We start from the raw sequence: 20,118 nt of genomic DNA, 5'->3' as shown, positions 1-20,118 counted from the left end.
AGCATGGTAGCTGGAAGAACGCAGTGATACAATAATCTGGGCACAGCCAGTGAAGACTACTCAACTCAGCTTCTTAGGGGAGTCTTGGGCGAGGGTGCCAAGAATAGCCTGCAGTGAAGGAACAGTAGTCCTTTGAATAGAAACACACAACCAGTAAAAGCACTGGTCCTGAAACCTATTCTTACAGGACTGCAACAGTAGTCTTCCTACTGCAGCAGTAGGTCACTGACCAACTGAATCCCATCTCTAATGGTAGGAAACTAAACAAAAATAACCCCCCAGGAAATTCCAATGAGCACCTAGAGTCAGGATCACCTCCTGAGACTTTGATTCCAAGTCTCTGGTTAGCACTTCTTAACATCCCTTCTGTCCTGGGGGAAGGAAGGGGGAGTTAGAAGGGATGGTGGCCCCTTTGGGTATTTGTAGAGTTATCTCCTGCAGAGAACACAACAACCATCTTACTTCCATGAGGATGCTGGCCCCTTGAGAAGCCCCAAAGGATTCTTTAGTACCTAACAATGCTATCTTTCTATGGGCTTATTTCTCAGGCTCAATACCCATTCTTGCCTGGAATGAACTTGCGTGGAATGAACTCCATAAAAAAGCACCATCAACATCATCTGGGAATTTCTTAGAAATGAAAGATGATAGATCTTACCCCATCCCACCAGACAAATACTCCTTTTTACAACATCCTTAGTAATGGCTGGAGAAATAGCTCAAAACACACACACCAGATTGTTAGTGATTCTGTGCATATAACCAACTGTAAAACACCACCCTGAAGAATATGCCACATCACTGAAAATCTGAGTCCTACTGCAGGATTTTCTTGTCCCTTTTATGTCATTTCAGAATGTCTCTGGTTTACTTACTACAATCATGATGCTTTTGAATCACAGAGTGGTAGAAATGGGCTATATATGGTAGAGATGAATCAATTCAATCTTCACATGTATTAGATCAATAAATTGACCATGCTATGGCTGAACCTACTCACTCTAAAAAGATCCAGAAATTCCCTGACCATAATTATCACAGCTCATTTGCACTGAGTTCTGTAGCTCTGTGCAGTATCATTGACCAGCATGTAGCTATTCATCCTAGAAACTGCCCCTTCCCTTCTTTCTTCCCTACATAGATTTATCACTGACTCTAATAGTTACTTGTTTCATTGTTTCACTTTTCACTGCTCTGAACACGACAGTCTTAACGCTCCAAATTCTGCAAAAATTTCACTCTAAGATTACTACCTTGGTTGCCTGATATCATGGATGGTTTTGTTCCCCAGGAGAAAATTGAGAATGGAGCAATTCTTGATCAAAACGCAATGCCGATACAACTGGCATCAGCACAAGACTTACCATGAACAAACCACTGCATCTGAAAGCCCTTCTCTTGGTGATTGTACCTATCAGTATGGAAGAGCACGTGAAGGCGGGAGGTTGTGGTGCTCCCTGCTGGGGGGTTCTGTGTTCCACAGTAGCGCCCGATCCGATTTGGTCCATCATACAGCTGAAATCAGAGACATTTTTTTTTTTAATATAAAAATCTCTAACACGGTTTGTAGAAGGAAAAAGTCAAGCCTGCTCATCCAGTATAAGCTAGCTGATACTTGGTTCAAATTCAGTGATAAATCTGCTGAGGTGGGTGGAATATAGGACATTACACTTAAGAATCTAGTAAATAGCTGGATGCTGATGGCTCACGCCTATAATCCTAGTTACTCAGGAGGTTGAGATCTGAAGATCGTGGTTCAAAGTCAGCTTGGGCAGGAAAGACCTTGAGACTCTTATCTCTAATAAACCACTCTGAAAACCAGAAGTGGTGCTGTGGCTCAATTGGTAGAGTGCTCACCTTGAGCTGAAGAGCTCAGGGACAGCACCCAGGCCCAGAGTTCAAGCCCCATGACCGACAAAAAAAAAGAATCTAGTAAACATAATTGTATGCAGCAGAGTTGCGAGGTGGATCAGATTCCCAACTCTTTTTTTTTTTTTTTGATCGAACCCAGGGTCTCAGGCATGCAAGGCAAGCGCTCTACCACTGAGCCACCTTCCCAGCCCAGATTCCCAACTCTTAAACTTTCACTTTGTCAACTTAACAAATCCAAATTACAATCCAGACACAGAATAGGGCACTTCTCAGTGGAATGAGCTGTCTTCGTAGAGTAATGACACAAAAGAGTTGCTCAAAGAATACCAAGTGTTATCATCATAAGCTATAACTTACCTAATGAATACTCAGCTATAAAAAAAAAAGCCATCCGAGAAAGAAATGAAGATTAATCAGTCTGAAGATTGTACCAGAAAGTCCTTTCATCAATAATTTTTGTGTGTGTATATTTTCATGTATATATAATATATATATACATATACACACAAATACATATATATGCTATACACACATTAGTACAGGTGTGTATTTCTCTGTATGCATATACATATAAATTGGGGTTATATATTTCCTTTTGTTCCCTATTGTCTCGAGTATGTCACTGAATCATCTAAGTAAACGTTTTTGACAGGAACACAAGGTCACTGGTGGCTGCTGATACATTGCATTTACAATTAGTTTTATTTCTCACTAAAGATGGTTTCAATTCTTTTGCCAGTATAAATACCTGTTTGGTACCTTCAATCTTTGTTTAAAAATTAAAATCAAGGGAATTAATCGCTGTGATGTTTAAGCTTGACCGTCCACTTGATTGGATTGAGAAAAGCCTAGAGGAGTCCAGTGGCAATGTCCTGTTTGTTGAGGGTATTTCCAGAAAGGATTACCACAGCGGGAAGACCTGCCCTGAAGGTGAACAGCACCATCCAATTGGCTGAAGGACTCATGATAGTATAAAAGGTGGGATAAGAGAAAACCTGGAGCAGGTATTCCCAGGATCTCCTCTCTTTCCTGGCCACTCTGGTGTGAGCAGAGTCATATCTGTCATATCTTCCCCCATGAAGAACAGAAACCATGAACCCAAATAAATTTTTCTTAAGTTGTTTTTCCCAAGGATTTTATAAGAGATGGGGGGGGGGGGGAAGGAGAGAGAGGTGGAGAAAAGGAACAAAGGAAGGAAGGAAGGAAGGAAGGAAGGAAGGAAGGAAGGAAGGAAGGAAGGAATCCTGTCTAATGGTGATTGTGTGCGGTCCTTGATGTAGTATTATTAAATTTCTTTTTTTTTTTTTTGTCGGTCGTGGGGCTTGAACTCTGGACCTGGGCGCTGTCCCTCAGCTCTTCAGCTCAAGGCAAGCGCTCTACCACTTGAGCTACAGCGCCACTTCCGGTTTTCTGGTGGTTTATTGGAGATAGGAGTCTCACGGTCTCTCCTGCCCGAGCTGGCTTTGAACCGCGATCCTCAGATCTCAGCCTCCTGAGTAGCCAGGATTACAGGCGTGAGCCACCAGCGCCCGGCTGTATTATTAAATTTCTTACAGAATGCTTACATAAAATTATCATCTTACTAGGAAGTTTTACAGATGTCTTTCAATAAAACATCACTTTTGACAGATATAATTTTTCCATATAATGATAGTAGTAAAATAGTGTAAAGGGGTTTTTGTGATTGCATATTTGTATAATTTTGATTACTTTGAGACTTAGAAGATGAAAATGGGAGGAGGGACAGTGAATGTACATCATTATTTCTTCCCTTGGAATTTTTCTGTTACAATCATTGGCTCATTTTTGCATTGAGATAATTCGACAATCTGTTGTGCACCTTCATCTGCTTTATTAAATAACCTCATCAGATACCTATCTGTAATAAAACATGTGAAAATAAGGTAACTTATCTGGTCATGGTGATTCACACTTGCACGCGAATCACTTAGGAGACAGAGATCGGGAAGATGATATTACAAGGGATCACCCCTACCCACCCCACCCCCCAAAAAAAGTTCATGAGACCTTCATCTCAATCGATATCTGGGGGGGAGATGGCATGAAGCTGTACAGCTTGGACAAAAATGAACGAACCTATCCAAAAAGTAACTAAAGCAAAAAAGAGCTGACGGCATCATTCAAGTAATAAAGCATTTACCTGCCAAGTATATGAGGCCCAGAATTCACATCTCTGGACCAACAAGAATATACTCTGTGTTCACGTGGAAGACAATGACAATAGAAAAAGATTGGCTTCCTTGGGATGGAGGCCATTATTTTGCTTCTTCATCTCCTTGCTGTCCACATTAAACGTTGTGGTTTTGCTGCCATTGGGATACATTGCCCAGAGAAGTACACAGTTGCATGGACTCCCTTGATTCTTCTCTTGGAAATTGTCCCCATGAAGTTATGTGAGTTGGCATGCTTCTCTGAGTGAGCATATAACATGAACCCAATCAAATGCAAACTGCATTTACTGAAATGTTAGGCCAGAAACATGTTCTTTGAAAGATATTGATATTATAAAAAACTCTATCATCAGACTTTACAAATCTCTTGATTAAATTAATTTTCCTTTCCCGCTCCTTAGCTTTTCATCTGCACTTCTTCTGTACAAATGCTCGCATCCCCCTGCTTTCTAATTAGAGCCATGGTGTCTTATTGCCCCTAGTAATTATGAATTTCCTTAGAGCCTGGATCAGCCCAAGTCTTTTTCTCACTGCTTGAAGCAGAACTTTAATGAGGACAGGTTCCCACTACATCCCAAATGAATGAACACAATGATTCCCACCGAAGTGTGGGTATTTTTTAAGGGTTTAATCTGCACTACTACTTGAACTGTGTATAGCTATCACAACCAGACTTCTACATTTTAGCCTAACCATCTTAGACAGCATAGAATCTGGGTCCTTAGTACCTCTCCACGGAAGGGTGAACCAGGTTGAGGCCTTGTTCAGGCTCATAATAAATCTCAGTTGGGGCTGGGAAGGTGGCTCAGTGGTAGAGTGCTTGCCTTGCATGCATGAGGCCCTGGGTTTGATTCCTCAGCACCACATAAGCAGAAAAGGCTGGAAGTGGTGCTGTGGCTCCAGTGGTAGAGCGCTAGCCTTGAACTGAAGAGCTGAGGGACAGTGCCCAGGCCCAGAGTTCAGGCCCCATGACTGGCAAAAAAAAAAAAAAATAATAAAATAAAATAAATCTCAGTTTTCTAAATCTTGGCCTGTTCTCATTGAGTTTTCAAACTGGCTGAATATCAGGTTTGCATCCTTATCGGATTTGAAAAGTTGGCGGCTATTTAAAAGGAGCAGCTCAGCCGATGGCTCAACCCTGTAATCCTAACTGCACAGAAGGCTGAGATCTGAGGATTGTGATTCAAAGCCTGCCCAGCAGGAAAGCCCTTGAGACTCTTACTCCAATTAACCAGCAGAAAACTGGAGTGGTGCTGTGGCTCAAGTGGTAGAGTCCTAGCCTTGAGCAAAAGAGCTCAGGGACAGTGCCAAGACCCTCATCTTCAAGCACCACAACTGCAGAGAGAGGGAAGGGAGAGGGAGAGGGAGAGGGAGAGGGAGAGGGGGAGAGAGAGAGAGAGAAAGAGAGAGAGAAAGAGAGAGAGAGAAAAGCTCAAGCTGGGTACTAGTGGCTCATGTCTATAAACCTAGCTACTTAGAGGCTGAGGTGTGAGGATTGCTGTTCAAAGCCAGCCCAAGCAAAAAAGTCTATGAGACTCATCTTCAATCAACTACCAAAAAGCTGGAAGTGGAGCTATGGCTCATGTGGTAGATCACAGGCTTGAGCAAAAAAGGCAAAAGATGGTACCAGTCCTGAGAACAAGTCCTCAGACTGGTACAAAACAAACAAACAAACAAAACACAAGAGAAGCTTAGAGGTCCATTGTATCATTTTACCTTCCATCACAAACGATAACAATTGGAGCAAAAGGATGCAGATGAGGTTTATTCTTTAAGCTTACCACTTCAGCTCCACATGAAATAAATCCTGCTGCTTAAAAATGTGATTTTTAAAAATCAAGTTGCTAATAGTTTATATACTTGACAGAAGCCATAATGAGGGAAAGACAATGAGGGAAACAAAAAGAAAAGCGTAAAAAGTATGCAGTATTTATCTTAGGTATTTATCTTAGCTTCCAGGTTTTCACTAACTCTGTTGTGTCCAATCTACATCAAAACTACAAGACATATGCAATATTCTTTGGAGATAAAGTAAACAAAAAAAAAATATGATGCCAACATCCACCTTGGATTCCTAGCTTTAGATCTAGATTCAGTGTAGTGAGCAAAGCAGAAATAATTTCATCTTCATCCAGAAAAACTTAAGGGACAATTCCTCTGTAACTCTAATTGCCTAAACTGCATGGATCTTTCTAAAGTAACACAAAGGTTGAGGGATCATTTTTCCCTTCTAGACGAGATCAAGAGCAGTAATTTTACATTTGAATTCAGCAAGGTTAAGAGCAATGACATTTCACATGACTTAGAGGGGACTTATTTTCCTTCCTTCAGATAGATTACTTTGTTAAAGAAGACCCCTAGAACTCAATGTTTAGTGGTCTTGTCATGGGAATAGGAGAGAGAAGTTTGGCAGGGAAACCTATGAATGACTGTTGTTTCTTTTTGGTTTTGAAGAGAATCATGTATTGAAATAAAAACCAAATGGATTATCTGAAATGTGGAATAAGTTAATGAATTAATTAGTGCAAAACAATGCCTGGATGAAAGGGAGGGGAGGAAAAAAAGCTTATAACTCCCAGTTTTATGTCCTTTTGACATGTACACTTTATTAAATCAAGGGGTTTGTTTATAGCCACACAGATGGCAAACGTCACCCCTGTAATTCATTCCCGCGTAAATTTACCGCACAAAAAGTAACAGTCATTTTTCAAAGTACACAAATACCAATTGCCATGGAAACCAGTTGGTGTCTTGCTGCTCTTTATTCTGTTTTCAGAGCAGAATGTTAACCACATGACATTCCAGCTGTGAGTCATCGAGACTACTGGCAAGCTCACAGTTTCTTCTGCTTTTAGAACAAGAACCAGAGATTTACTCTGAGTGAACAATATGTGAAGTTCTGAGTTATTTAAAGGAAGCTAATGAAAACTAAGCAGGACAAGAGTATGCAGGTCTAATTGGTATAACTATGTTTAGAGGTATTCTCATTTGTACAATGATAGAAATGATACATTTTCAAGTTGATTATTGAGTGGATTTCAGTATGGATATCTGGACATGGCAAGATCTCTTGTGTTGAATGTTCTCAATTATTCTCTAAAAGTGACTACTCATTTAAGATTTTTCTAAAGTGAGTTTCCCCACAAACTACCATCCTGACTTGAAATACCTCAAGCATGTGTTCAACATTCAAAGAGGAAGGAAATTTTCCTTAACCATACTGACCCATGTTCATCTACATCTTTTGCATGAGGCTGAAAATCTGACACAACGAATACATCTAGGCTCCAGAAACAATGGGAAATGATCTGCAGCCTCCTGCAGATGCTAAGGATCCAAACCAGGTGGAAGACATAAAACTGAAGACACACAGGATGGCTGAGCACTGACAGAGACAGCCTGACTCTTGCAAGCTTAAGAATGTTGTAGGTGGGTTAGGAATAACCAGATCCAGCAATGTGTGCGTGGTTCCTCCACAGGATTCAACATACCCCAGAACTCTAAGAACAGATATATACTATTCATGTGCTAAGTTCTTTTATGACTTTCAAGTTAATAACTACAATGAATGAGAAATACTAAGTAGCACATACATATGAGCATCGATATGAATAGGTTGATTTTTCGTTTCAAAACCCATGTTGGAATTACCAATTAAAACACAAACTAGGAGTGAGGAGAGGAGTTAGGCTGGGAGGGGTATGGGAGAATGATTAAAGCCGTGACATCTATCAAGGTGTGTTGTGCTTATAAATGGATGTTTTGAATGATACACATTTGTATAATTAAAGATAATGCATAGTTTATTTTTTTTGGGGGGGGGGAGATCCAGTCGTGGGGCCTGAACTCTGGGCCTGGGCGCTGTCCCTCAGCTCTTCAGCTCAAGGCTAGCACTCTACCACTTGAACCACAGTGCCACTTGTGGCTTTTTTTTTTCTGCTTATGTTGTGCTGAGGAATCAAACCCAGGGCCTCATGCATGCAAGGCAAGCGCTCTACCACTGAGCCACCTTCCCAGCCCCATAGTTTATTTTTAAAAATACACTTCTTCCTAGTTTACACTGCCCAGCAACTCATATTTTTCATTAAATATTTTTTTTGATCATGGGGCTTGAACTTGGCCTGGGCACTGTCCCTCAGCTCTTCAGCTCAAGGCAAGTGCTCTACCACTTGAGCCACAGCACCATTCTGGTTTTCTAGTGGTTTATTGGAGATAAGAGTCTCACAGACTTTCTTGCCCGGGATGGCTTTGAACCATGATCCTCAGATCTCAGCCTCCTGAGTAGCTAGAATTACAGGCGTGAGCCATTGGCGCCCGGTTTCATTAAATAAATTTCTTAAACTAATTTAACTCCAAATACAATTGTTGAATTCTCATCAAGTCCTAACTACAATTCATGTTTTAATGGAAATGCCAAGATTTAAAAACTGACATTGTTCAATAAACTGTTGTTCATTTTGAAATGATCAGATGTATTAGAGCTCAACAATTAACTGTGAACTGTATCTCTGGGAAACCTCAAATCAATAGTGATGTCTGTTTTCAAAACCTACTGTAGTCATTCTTGAAACCCTAATCAAGATTTAATAGATGTACAATGACAAGTTAAAAAAAAAAGAGGTTGGGTGCCGGTGGCTCACACTTATAATCCTACTACTAAGGAGGCTGAGATCTGAGGATCACGGCTCAAAGCCAGCCTGGGCAGGAAATTCTGTGACTCTTATCTCCAATAAGCCACCAAAAAACTGGAAGTGGTGTTGTGGCTCAAGTGGTAGAGTTATAGTCCTGAGCTGAAAAGCTCAGGGACAGTGCCCATGCCCAGAGTTCAAGCCCCATGATGGACGAATGGAAGAGAGAAAGAGAGGGGAGGAGAGAGAGAAGGAGAGAAGGAAAGAAAGAAATTAAAAGAAAGAGAGAGAAAGAGAAAGAAAGAAAGAAAGAAAGAAAGAAAGAAAGAAAGAAAGAAAGAAAGAAAGAAAGAAAGAAAGAAAGAAAGAAAGGAAGGAAGAAAGGAAGGAAGGAAGGAAGGAAGGAAAGAAAGAAAGAAAGAAGACCCTATAGCCCTATAGTCTTTAATGTTTGATTGATTGGTTAAGGAGACAAAGCTTAAACAATGCTAACACAGAGCTAAAGAGAACAGAATACAAAACAATCCAACATCAATAAACTATGCACAGCATTTTCATATGCACACAGACACTGACAACATCCTCAGGAAAAATTTCCTTACACAAAAAGCAAATCAGCATGGAAACTGATGTCAACCCAGCAAGGGAATAAAAAGTTCAGTCTTAATTCTACAAACTGAAGGAGAAGAATCATTGGAGCATGCAATTCATGTTTTTTAAACTATTATTTTACTTTGTTCAAGTGTTTCTAGAAAGTAATTCCTTTTTTAATAGTGAGAGATTGTTTTTTGTTTTTGTTTTTTTTTTTTTTTTGCCGGCCATGAGGCCTGAACTCTGGGCCTGGGCGCTGTCCCTCAGCTCTTCAGCTCAAGGCTAGCGCTCTACCACTGGAGCCACAGCACCACTTCCGGCTTTTTCTGTTTATGTGGTGCTGAGGAATCGAACCCAGGGCCTCATGCTTGCAAGGCATGCACTCTACCGCTGAGCTACCTTCCCAGCCCCGAGAGATTAATTTTTAAGAGCTAATTCAACATAGCCAATATAAAAGAAAGAAACCAAGAATTCCTTTTTGATGAGATGACTACAATAGGAAAGATTTCTGGAAAACCTTTGGCCCATTTCTGTTTATAAATCTTTGAAAATCTTAGAGAAAACATTATCCTTTGAACTTTATCCTGTAAGTGGTAACTGAACCAATTCATTTGCTATGAGGGAGGAAGTTGGGTATGGTGGAGAATCCGTTATCTTGGTAGAGAACAAAACTTCCAGTCAATGAAAAGAGGGTAGTTATATTTACCAGAATTGTACTTGATGAATTCTGAGGAAGGCACTTAGAAGTTCATGTTATTAATTTAAAATGGCATCAGAACAGCATTTTCTTTTTTCCTTTTTTTCTTTGGTCTGGGTGTGGGGCCTGAACTCTGGGCCTGGGCGCTGTCCCTCAGCTCTTCAGCTCAAGGCTAGCACTCTACCACTTGAGCCACAGCGCCACTTCCGGCTTTTTTCTTTTGCTTATGTGGTGCTGAGGAATCGAACCCAGGGCCTCAGGCATGCAAGGCAAGCGCTCTACCACTGAGCCACCTTCCCAGCCCCAGCATTTTCTTATAGAGATGGGATACCAGAGTGAGGGTCCGGCTCCAGGCTGACAACCAAGTTTGAAAATTCACTTAGGACATAGTCCTGTGGAAACTAAACTTCTCCAAGTGAAACGTTATTTGGCATTAGAATGGTACTTACAAGGTTGTGACAAATGATATAAACTATGTAAGAAGTTTAGTATGAGGTGAGGTGTGAAGAATGTACTCAAAATATTTTTGTACCTCTTGGTCAGAAAAAAAGGAACTAAGTTTCCTTCCTTGTCCCCACCCCCCCCAATAAACTGCTCTAAAGTAGCTTTGAGGAAAGAAATGTGATGGTATAGAAAAACCAAAGCTGACTCATGTAGAACACTTCATAGAAATCATCACTGGCAGGGCAGATGGGGAAGCAATGAATCAAGCCAGAGATCAACCGTGTGTTGCTATGGCAACCTGGTTTTGTGTGGAGACAAAGGCCATTCCTGATGTGTCTGGTACAGCATCCAACACAAATCATCCCAGGTAGGTAAAGATGTGTGTGTGTGTGTGTGTGTGTGTGTGTGGTTTGGGGGTGGGTTGATTGTCCGTGTGTGTGTGTGTGTGTGTGTGTGTGTGTGTGTGTGTGGTTTGGGGGTGGATTGATTGTCCGGGAAGGAAGTCAAGAGAGGCAGAGAAGCTTTGACACTGCTAGAGCTGCCATCGTGAAAGGGATTAAGGCAGAGCCAAACAGCAAGAAAAAAATGTCCGGAGGAAAAGGCAGCCCCTGCTTTGCCTGCCTCCAACCAATTCCAGCTGCATAACCACTGGAGCTCGAGAGGCTCTTGGGAACACCTGCTCCGATCTGCCCCCTTCCACAAATGGATCCCAACAGGATCAATGTCATTTTTTGCCATCTATTTTTAAAATATCTATTTTTTTTTATTAACTAATTTACTGGTGCTGGTGTTGAACACAGGGCTTCAAGCATTCTGGGAGAGTAAGTTTTTTTTTCTTTGTTGCTGTTTTTGTCTTGTTTATCTGTGTTTGGGAGGGAAAGGGTGACACAGTAATGGTAGGACAAAGGGTGAACAAATGTAGCAGTCGTACTCACCAGACACTGTGTTCAAAATGAACTATACAGTCTGTGGGTGGGAACAAGAGGGAAAAACTGGAAGAGAAGGGGTGACATTGTCCAAAAACAAATGTAGTCATTACCCGACATGTAACTGTACCTCCTCTGTACACCACCTTTATAATAACCATTAAAAAAGAAGAGCTTAATAAGTGTTCTTATATCAAAAGCAGAATGAGCAGTAGAGAGCTAGAGAGCAGGATTCAAGGCTTTCATTGTGGATGAGAAAAACTGCGGTGCGGGGAGGAACTGCATAATCAAGTTGTGGAGGGTAAACTAGGAGAAGGCTGAAGCAAAAAAGAAAGGTAGATGTCCGGCTCCAGGGCACCAGGATGGCCTCTGCCGGGGACTGGCTCTTTCCTAGGCTACACACATGGCCGCTCACCACGAACTCCCATACTCTACTTCCCCAGACACAGGAGAAGCCATACTGCCATGTGGCCATAGGCTAGGCAGGAAATGTGAAGACTCATCTAAAGTTAACAATGACTCAATGCTAGGCTCTGCCTGAGAGCAAGAAACCATTAAGAGACCACATTCTGAATTAGTTGGTGTCACTCTGAATCAGAGATCTGTCTCAAACATACCACATAGCCCCCTTTCTGTGTTCTGGCTGATTGCTATCCACTCTGACCAATGCATTTTTTTTTTTTTTTGGTTTGTCATGGGGATTGAATTCAGTGTACTGTGGCTCAAGTTGCAGAGCACTAGCCTTAAGCTGAAGAGCTGAGGGACGGTACCCAGGCCCAGAGTTCAAGCCCCATAACTGGAAAAAACAAAAACCCAAATCCATAATGTTGCAATTGGAAATCTTTCCCAATTAAAAAAGACAAGTAGGGCCTGGGGCTGGTGGCTCATGCCTGTAATCCTAGCTACTCAGGAGGCTGAGATCTAAGGTTCATGGTTCAAAACCAGCAGGAAAAGCCAGGAAACACTTATCTCCAATAAACTATCAGAAAACCGGAAGTAGTGCTGTGGCTCAAGTGCTAGAGTGCGAGCCTTGAGTTGAAGAGCTGAAGAGCACTCAGGCCCAGGGTTCAAGCTCTATTACCAATCAAAAAACAAACAAACAAACAAACAAAAACAAGTGGGAATGGCTAACCAAACTCCATAGGCAGCATTACTAAAATTTAAAATTCAAGTTGGGAGAGATATAGGAGAATGAGGAAGGAATTGACAAAGATCACCCTGCATTGGACTCATAAACTGACATGTTGAGTTGAAACTCCTGTATACAACTACATAAGATTTAAAAAACCCAAAAATAATTTAACTAAAATGCAGCATTCCAATCAATTATTCTTATCCATGCAAGGGCTTGCTTGTCTAGTGGAAAAGACCTCATATACATTGTCTGTTGGTCTGTCTGAGAATCAAAGCAAGGTAGAATCATAGGCAAGTGGGTAGGGGGCAACTACAAGACTTAAAGGCTTCATTGTTATTCATCCTGATCCTAGGCTTCCTGTTTGAGAGAACATTGAGAATTGAAACAGTGTATTTTTAAGCCCAAGGTAAAAGCTTTCTGTTGCTTTTACCTCATTAGGGCAGTAAACTAATGCCATCACATGTGAAAATCCATTCTGAGAATGGCCAGAAAAACTACAGTCTTTTTTTAAAATTTTTGATCATGCTCAGATTTTAAAATTTTTGCAATTAAAATTAATTTTTAATTAAAATTATTTTTATAATTAAAAATAACATTTTATTCAGGCAAGGATGGAGCCAAATTGTCTTATAAAATGCCTCTTGACACGCTAGCTGACACTGTAGAGTTTGGCTTATTAGATATGCTTCCTTTTAAACTTAAAAAAACTATTACTAGCTTATATTAGTTATGACTGTAATTCCCATAATATAAGCTAAAATGTTGACTTACTTGTATTAGTTAACTTATATTCTCTAATAGTTTGCCTATTATGCTCCTATAATTTGAAAATTATATGTTAATAGTTCAATAATGTAGGTAGCTTTTATTATGGGAAGTTTCACTGTTCACCTTCACAAGTTTATATGATATTCCAATTGATCTCATCCCTTCTATCACATTTCTTGTACCCCACAAAAATGTAGTAGCTCCAACAGGTTTCCCTGTTTTGTTTTCATACTTGCCAAAAATCTATTTCAATGGTATTCAACTTTAAACGTTTTTTGAAAGTAGATCATTCTGGTAGAGAGCTAGACTACTTTCTGGTGTCAAGGTGAAAACTTTATTATTTGGTATACTGTGTCCCAGCTTCATGCTTGGCCTTGAATTTCAGCTGTTCTCAGAATTGTAGTAGTTTATCTCTCAACTCTAAGCAGAAGGCAATAGTTCTAGAAACCAACTTCCTCTGACAGACAGTTCCAGGAAGTGTTTAGTCATCTATGCAGGAAGTGTGTAGGGAGGAAAGCACTCAGACCTAGTGCTGCTAGGACACAAAATCTCTTCCACATAGCAGTATTATTCCAACCAGAGAATGACATGTTCACTATGAGCCTGCATATAGTCAGACCAAGAATCCCACTGGCTTTTGTAGTAAAAGTGAGATGAGGGAAGGAAACCCTGGTTTTTACACACTGGCCACTCTGGGGGAAGGAAACCCTGGTTTTTACACACTGGCCACTCTGGCAATCCACGTTCATCACTATCTTGCAAACTGTTTTGCAATGGATGGCTTCTTATTTAGTGCAAAACGCTTTTAGAAAGCAAAAGAAATAATTAAAACTAACACACAAAAGTATGTGTTTGTAAAAATAAAATTGGACTAATTTTGGTTAACACACTGTGCTGGGCATTAATTCTTAGTTGCGATTCTTAGCATCTGGGCAAATGTGATCTGTGCCGAGTTCTAGACATGGAGATTTGTAGAGCTTTAATGAATCAATATTTTGAAAAGTGTCAACTACTTAAGACAATTTTTTCTTGTTTCTTTATTAGTAATTGCTTTTTTCCCCAAAAACAGAATTGTTAAATATATTGAAATGTTGGGGGGGGGGCAGACAGTGAAGATGTCAACGTGATAACACAGATCAAGATGCACTGCATACATAAACTGTTTTGTTAAATGGCAAATAATTCAATACTTCAAAATAAAAATTAAGAAAAGTGAGAGAAGGGGTGGGTTGGGAGGAGTGGCATGGATCAAGACACACGGTGTCCATACATTGCATGGAGAATGACAACTCCTTTGCACAATTACTTAAAGATAATGAAAATATTTTAGTTTTAGTTTTTGGGTTTTTTTTGGGGGGTCCGGTTGTGGGGCCTGAACTCGGCCTGGGCGCTGTCCCTCAGCTCTTCAGCTCAAGGCTAGCAATCTACCACTTGAGCCACAGTGCCACTTCCGGCTTTTTTCTTTTTGCTTATGTGGTGCTGAGGAATCGAACCCAGGGCCTCATGCATTGCAAGGCAAGCGCTCTACCACTGAGCCACCTTCCCAGCCCAATGAAAATATTTGAAAAAGTATATGGAAGTCATTATTCTCTGTGAGAAATAATAGAGACTAACAAAACCAAAATTTTAATTTACAGTGATAGTAGACAGTAATATTACCAACTTTCTTCACCATACATCCTTTAACAGAGGATTCAGCAAAACATGTGGAATAAAAAGTTGGATTTAGGATTTATCGTTTATCCCTCATCAGAAGTGTCAAAATGCATTAGGGAAGCAGGCTGAAGATGAAAAAGAAAACCAAGGGCAGCACTAATCATCTTGATAAAAGAGTCATTAATTGTGTCTGTGTCTAGCTGAGGGGCTATTCTGACATCAGCAGGGTGAGCAGGTCAACACGTGTGCTAATGCCTGGCTTTGTTCCAGTTCTTTACATACGCTCATTTCCCCATAGCATCTCATTCCACGGGTGGAAGCCCACATCATTTCCTTCCTGAGGGAGGCCTTCTGACTGCTGGTATATCTGTGTCTAGCTCTATGAGCTGGGTCTGGAGGTCTTCCATTCATCCCCTGGGTATCCGGGACACTAATCACTCATCCGTCTCTGTCAACTGTATCTATTAAGTGCTCTTAGATTCTTCAGTTAATGTTCTCCCTCTGGGACTTGGACCCGTGATCCATACCTGGTCTACAGCATACCTTTGCTGAGCCTCCACAATTATATTACCTCCCCCCAATGATTCTTGCAGTCATTGCTTCTACAAGTGTGGATCTGACTGTACCTGCCTGTATGAGCCCTCTTTTTTTTTTTTTGTCGGCCGTGGGGCTTGAACTCTGGGCCTGGGTGCTGTCCCTCAGCTCTTCAGCTCAAGGCGAGCACTCTACCACTTGAGCTACAGAGTCACTTCCGGTTTTCTGGTGGTTTATTGGAGATAGGAGTCTCACGGTCTCTCCTGCCCGGGCTGGCTTTGAACCGTGATCCTCAGATCTCAGCCTCCTGAGTAGCTAGGCGTGAGCCACCAGCGCCCGTCTGTATGAGGCCTCTTAATGCTGGAAGAGGTCACTGAAACTCAACCTGTAGAGACCCCTCAAGCTTCCAGACACCTCAGTGCATTTTTCTGTCACAGAAATGCCCTCACTGACCTACCCACAAGTCTTTAGCTTTCCCTCTCAGCACTTGACACATCCTGTGGTACATTTCTATTGTTCCATCAAGTAGTATCTGTTTCCTTCCCAACAAGAAAAACTGGTGATAAACAATTCTACTTAAGGTATCTAAAATATATTCTTTAGATACTTAAGGTATCTGAAATATATTCTACTTACTGACCGAATCTCACCATGAGTATTAATTAGGATAGTGACAGATTGGGGAAGTACCAAAACCTCGGCAAACCCAAACAACAAACCTATTTAACTGTGTTTAATTCAACTCTTCCCAGATCCATTAGGACATAGGTATTTTATTTCTGAATTGTCTGTCGACATTTGTGGCAGCATCTACTATGTGGTTTCCCCTAACTCTACTTCCCTTTTATGTGGGTGCATGAATCTCCACGTAGCAGGCCAAGACTACCTGCGCTAGATTCTGATGTGATTGGGAAACGAGCTTGTGTTTATTAGATTGAGTTGACACTCAGAGCCTCAGCAGGTTTCTGGGCTTTCCATCACAACAGCTGGGACTGTATTAACTACCCACATCTCACGGATTCGGTATTTTGCAGTTGTGGAATAGAAAATACTGTTTTGACTACTGATACAGAAAACATGGGCAGCAATCGGAAGGACTCAGGGACACTGGTGGTATATTTTGGATATCTTTCATTGAAATACATTATTTTGTGATTGAAAAGAGGACCTGGAAGTGGGAAGATGGCTCAGTGGTAGAGTGCTTGCCTTGCATGCATGAGGCCCTGGGTTCGATTCCTCAGCACCACAGTAGCAGAAAAAGCCGGAAGTGGCACTGTGGCTCAAGTGGTAAAGCGCTAGCCTTGAGCTGAAGAGCTGAGGGACAGCGCCCAGGCCCAGAGTTTAGGTCCCATGACTGACAAGAAAAAAAAAAAAAAAAAGAGGACCTGGAATATAAAAAGCAATGATACTAATGTCTGGTGGATAAGATGAATTCAGCAAGGATCTGGCAAGAGATAAAACACATCTTAAAGACTAGAGGGAAATGCACTTGAGAGAAGTCAAGGGCACAATGAAGAGGACTTGAGTAGGGTGCTGGTGGCTCACGCCTGTAATCCTAGCTACTCAGGAGGCTGAGATCTGAAAATCATGGTTCAAAGCCAGCCCAGGCAGAAGTCAGTGAGACTCTTATCTCCAATAAAGCACCAGAAAACTGGAAGTGGTGCTGTGGCTCAAGTGGTAGAGGCTCGGCTTCAGCTGAAGAGCTGAGGAACAGAGCCCAAGCTGAGAGTTCAAGCCCTTCAACCAAAGAAAAAACAAAAAAAAGGACTTGAAATTGCCTTTAGTGGAAAAGAGGAAGAGGGCAGAAAGTAGGAAAGGAGAAAATGCAAGATGGTGACAAGTAAGGAAAGGTAAAGAAGAAATTGAAAATCTGAATAATGAATCCTGGCTACTGGGGCTGGGAAGGTGGCTCAGTGGTAGAGCGCATGCCTTGCATGCCAGAGGCCCTGGGTTCGATTCCTCAGCACCACATAAGCAAAAAGAAAAAAGCCAGAAGTGGCGCTGTGGCTCAAGTGGTAGAGCGCTAGCCTTGAGCAGAAGAGCTGAGGGACAGTGCCCAGGCCCAGAGTTCAGGCCCCAAGACCAGGCCCCAAAAAAAAAAAAAAAATCCTGGCTACTCAGGAGGCTCAGATCTAATGATCTAGGTCAGAAGCCAGATCAGGCAGGAAAGTCTATGAGATGCTTATCTCTAATAACCTACACAGAAAAAAGCCAGAAGTGGCGCTGTGGCATAAGTGGGAGAGCATTAAAAGGAAACTAAGGGCAGCACTCACGCCTTGTGTTTAAAACTCAGGATCAGCAAAGAGATACAGAGAGAGAGATCATTGTTTATACCATCAGGCCTTGTGAGACTGTGGAAGTATCACCATAGCTATGGAAAGTAAGATTAAATATTATATTTCCAAGCATTCTTATGAGAGCTTTACCATGTGAGGACACAGTAGAAAAAGCAACTTTCAAAGACGACAGAAAAGAGGCCATCGCTTTTCCCTATGATTTGCTCCAGAAAACTCAACGCATACCACTTTCTCTCTTCATGCCTTTCCACACTGCAGCTGAGTCTAATCTCCAGGGGATACTTCTCAACCCTGACCTCCACTCACCCCTTGGGGAATGTCACCAGGTTGATTGCTGACCTCTGCCATTATTCTAGCGTCTCTTGACTTCCATACAACATGCAATAGCTTATGACTACTTCTCCTTCCTCTTGTCTCAGATCACCAGGGTATCCTACACACGGCTGCTGATTTCTCCCCCAGTTGCCACTTCCTGTTTGTATCTTCACTCACCTATTAGAAATCATCACTTCAACATGAAACCAAGCATCAAAATAGAAGTGAAATCAAGTTGCAAAATTCAGACCAAATCTTTACAATTTACTTTCCATATCTGCCTCAACTAGACAGTCTTACTACCTTTAGGAAAATAAGCCTTTGGCAAACTGAATTTTTTGCTTTCAAATCTGGTGCATTTCTTTTTTTTTGGGGGGGGGGGGGTCCGGTCGTGGGGCCTGAACTCTGGGCCTGGGCGCTATCCCTCAGCTCTTCAGCTCAAGGCTAGTGCTCTACCACTTGAGCCATAGCACCACTTCCGGCTTTTTTCTTTTTGCTTATGTGGTGCAGAGGAATCGAACCCAGGGCCTCAGGCATGCAAGGCAAGTGCTCTACCACTGAGCCACCTTCCCAGCCCCATGCATTTCTTTTTTTTAACTTTCTTGAACAAAGTATGGATTTGCTTTCCAATGAAATCTTTACCCTTCCAAGCTTCTCAGAAAGATTTGGCATCATGTCTGACCAGCACCTAATCAGGTCTTTTTATAGTTTTAGTTTTATTAATTCAAAACAACTAAATTCTGGCTCTCATAATGGTCACTCAATTGGGAATTGGCTAAGTCACTTAGGAAAAAACAAAAAAAAACCTTTAACCAGAAGTTATTAAAAAATGATAAGCCTGATTTTTGTGCGAGTGACTTTTTCTCTCCTTAAATGGTTACTTATGCTTTTAACATTTCTATCGTGCACCAACCACTGTAGTTATTGCTGTGGTCATGCCCCTTGGCTTACAGAAATGGAAAAAAATATCCTCCCTCTGGGCAATACTGTCATTGTTTGGAAGGCTTTTCTGAACTTCTGCTTCTCATTCTGTCTTTTTGCTGCTTTCACCATCAAAGTTGCGCCAGAAAGCGGGCATGGCTGCTCCATGACAGACCCAGCATCGACAGGGGCCTCTAATTTGCTGCTCTGCGATAGTTGGAACAAGTATCTTCCTTTTGAGTCTTCAAACACCTCCAAAAACTACCCATGAGACTTTCTGTTACCATTCCACCCTCCAACGAGTCCAAAGAAATGGAGTCCAGGTCCTGTAAAAGTTCTATTTTCTTCCTACTCTTTCTACTAAGAGTAGAGTCCATGTTAAAGTTCAGTCCCAAAGCTTTTTTCTCTAGCATTTCCCACTGAAACTTGTCAGATCATGACTTTGCAGCATAAAATAGAGTACTACTTTGCAAATTTATGCTTTTGATTGTGGCTTGGGCTCAAAATTCTAAGATGCATTGAGCATCTACATATTTGTTTTGTGTTATTATATTTTCTTTGAAAATTTATAAAGAATACTTCCTATTATTTCCATTATAGTGTTCTTTTCTACATATAAAGGAAGAAGGGTGTGTGTGTGTGTGTGTGTGTGTGTGTGTGTGTGTGTGTGTGTGTGTGTGTGTGTGTGTGTGTGTGTGTTGATTTCTTTTGATTTTTTGTTTGCTAATTTTTTTGGCAGGGGGAGGATAACAGGACCTTATAAAGTAGCCCAGGCAAGTCTTGAACTCATGATGGAGCTAATTCTGGCACTGAACTCTCTCAATCCCACTGCCTCAGCCTCCTGAGCAGCTGAGAGCTAAGATTATAGGTGGGATCTACCACACTGTTTTTTGTTGTTAGTATGTTTTTTCACTTAAATTTTCCCCAGAGAAACAAGAGAATCTCCTTAAAATTGTCTCAATGTAAGGACATACTTCTTTCTTTCTTTTGATAAGCAAAAATGCTATTGGAAAAGGAACTAGTATCCTCAAAAAACCTCAACTATGTTAGTTTTGTTTTAAATAAAACTGGTGAAAGATGATAATATTTTATAAAGATCCCCCACCCTGAAATATGATTTCAGAGTTCTAGGAGCTAAACAT

General features: G+C 41.3%; 1 protein-coding gene across 1 annotated transcript in view; it reads right to left on the bottom strand.

Moving 5' to 3' along the window:
• Cubn (cubilin) overlaps nt 1–20,118 on the bottom strand; it is a 233,934-nt gene that overhangs the window by 137,362 nt on the left and 76,454 nt on the right. The window contains exon 28 of the mRNA XM_042685932.1: nt 1,365–1,515. Within this exon, the coding sequence (XP_042541866.1) occupies nt 1,365–1,515 (151 nt within the window). The remainder of the gene's footprint in view (nt 1–1,364; nt 1,516–20,118) is intronic.

Source organism: Dipodomys spectabilis, unplaced genomic scaffold (assembly GCF_019054845.1).
Source record: "Dipodomys spectabilis isolate Male_0828 unplaced genomic scaffold, ASM1905484v1 ptg000096l, whole genome shotgun sequence".
Lineage (NCBI taxonomy): Eukaryota > Metazoa > Chordata > Mammalia > Rodentia > Heteromyidae > Dipodomys > Dipodomys spectabilis.
This window is presented reverse-complemented; position numbering and strand designations above follow the sequence as displayed.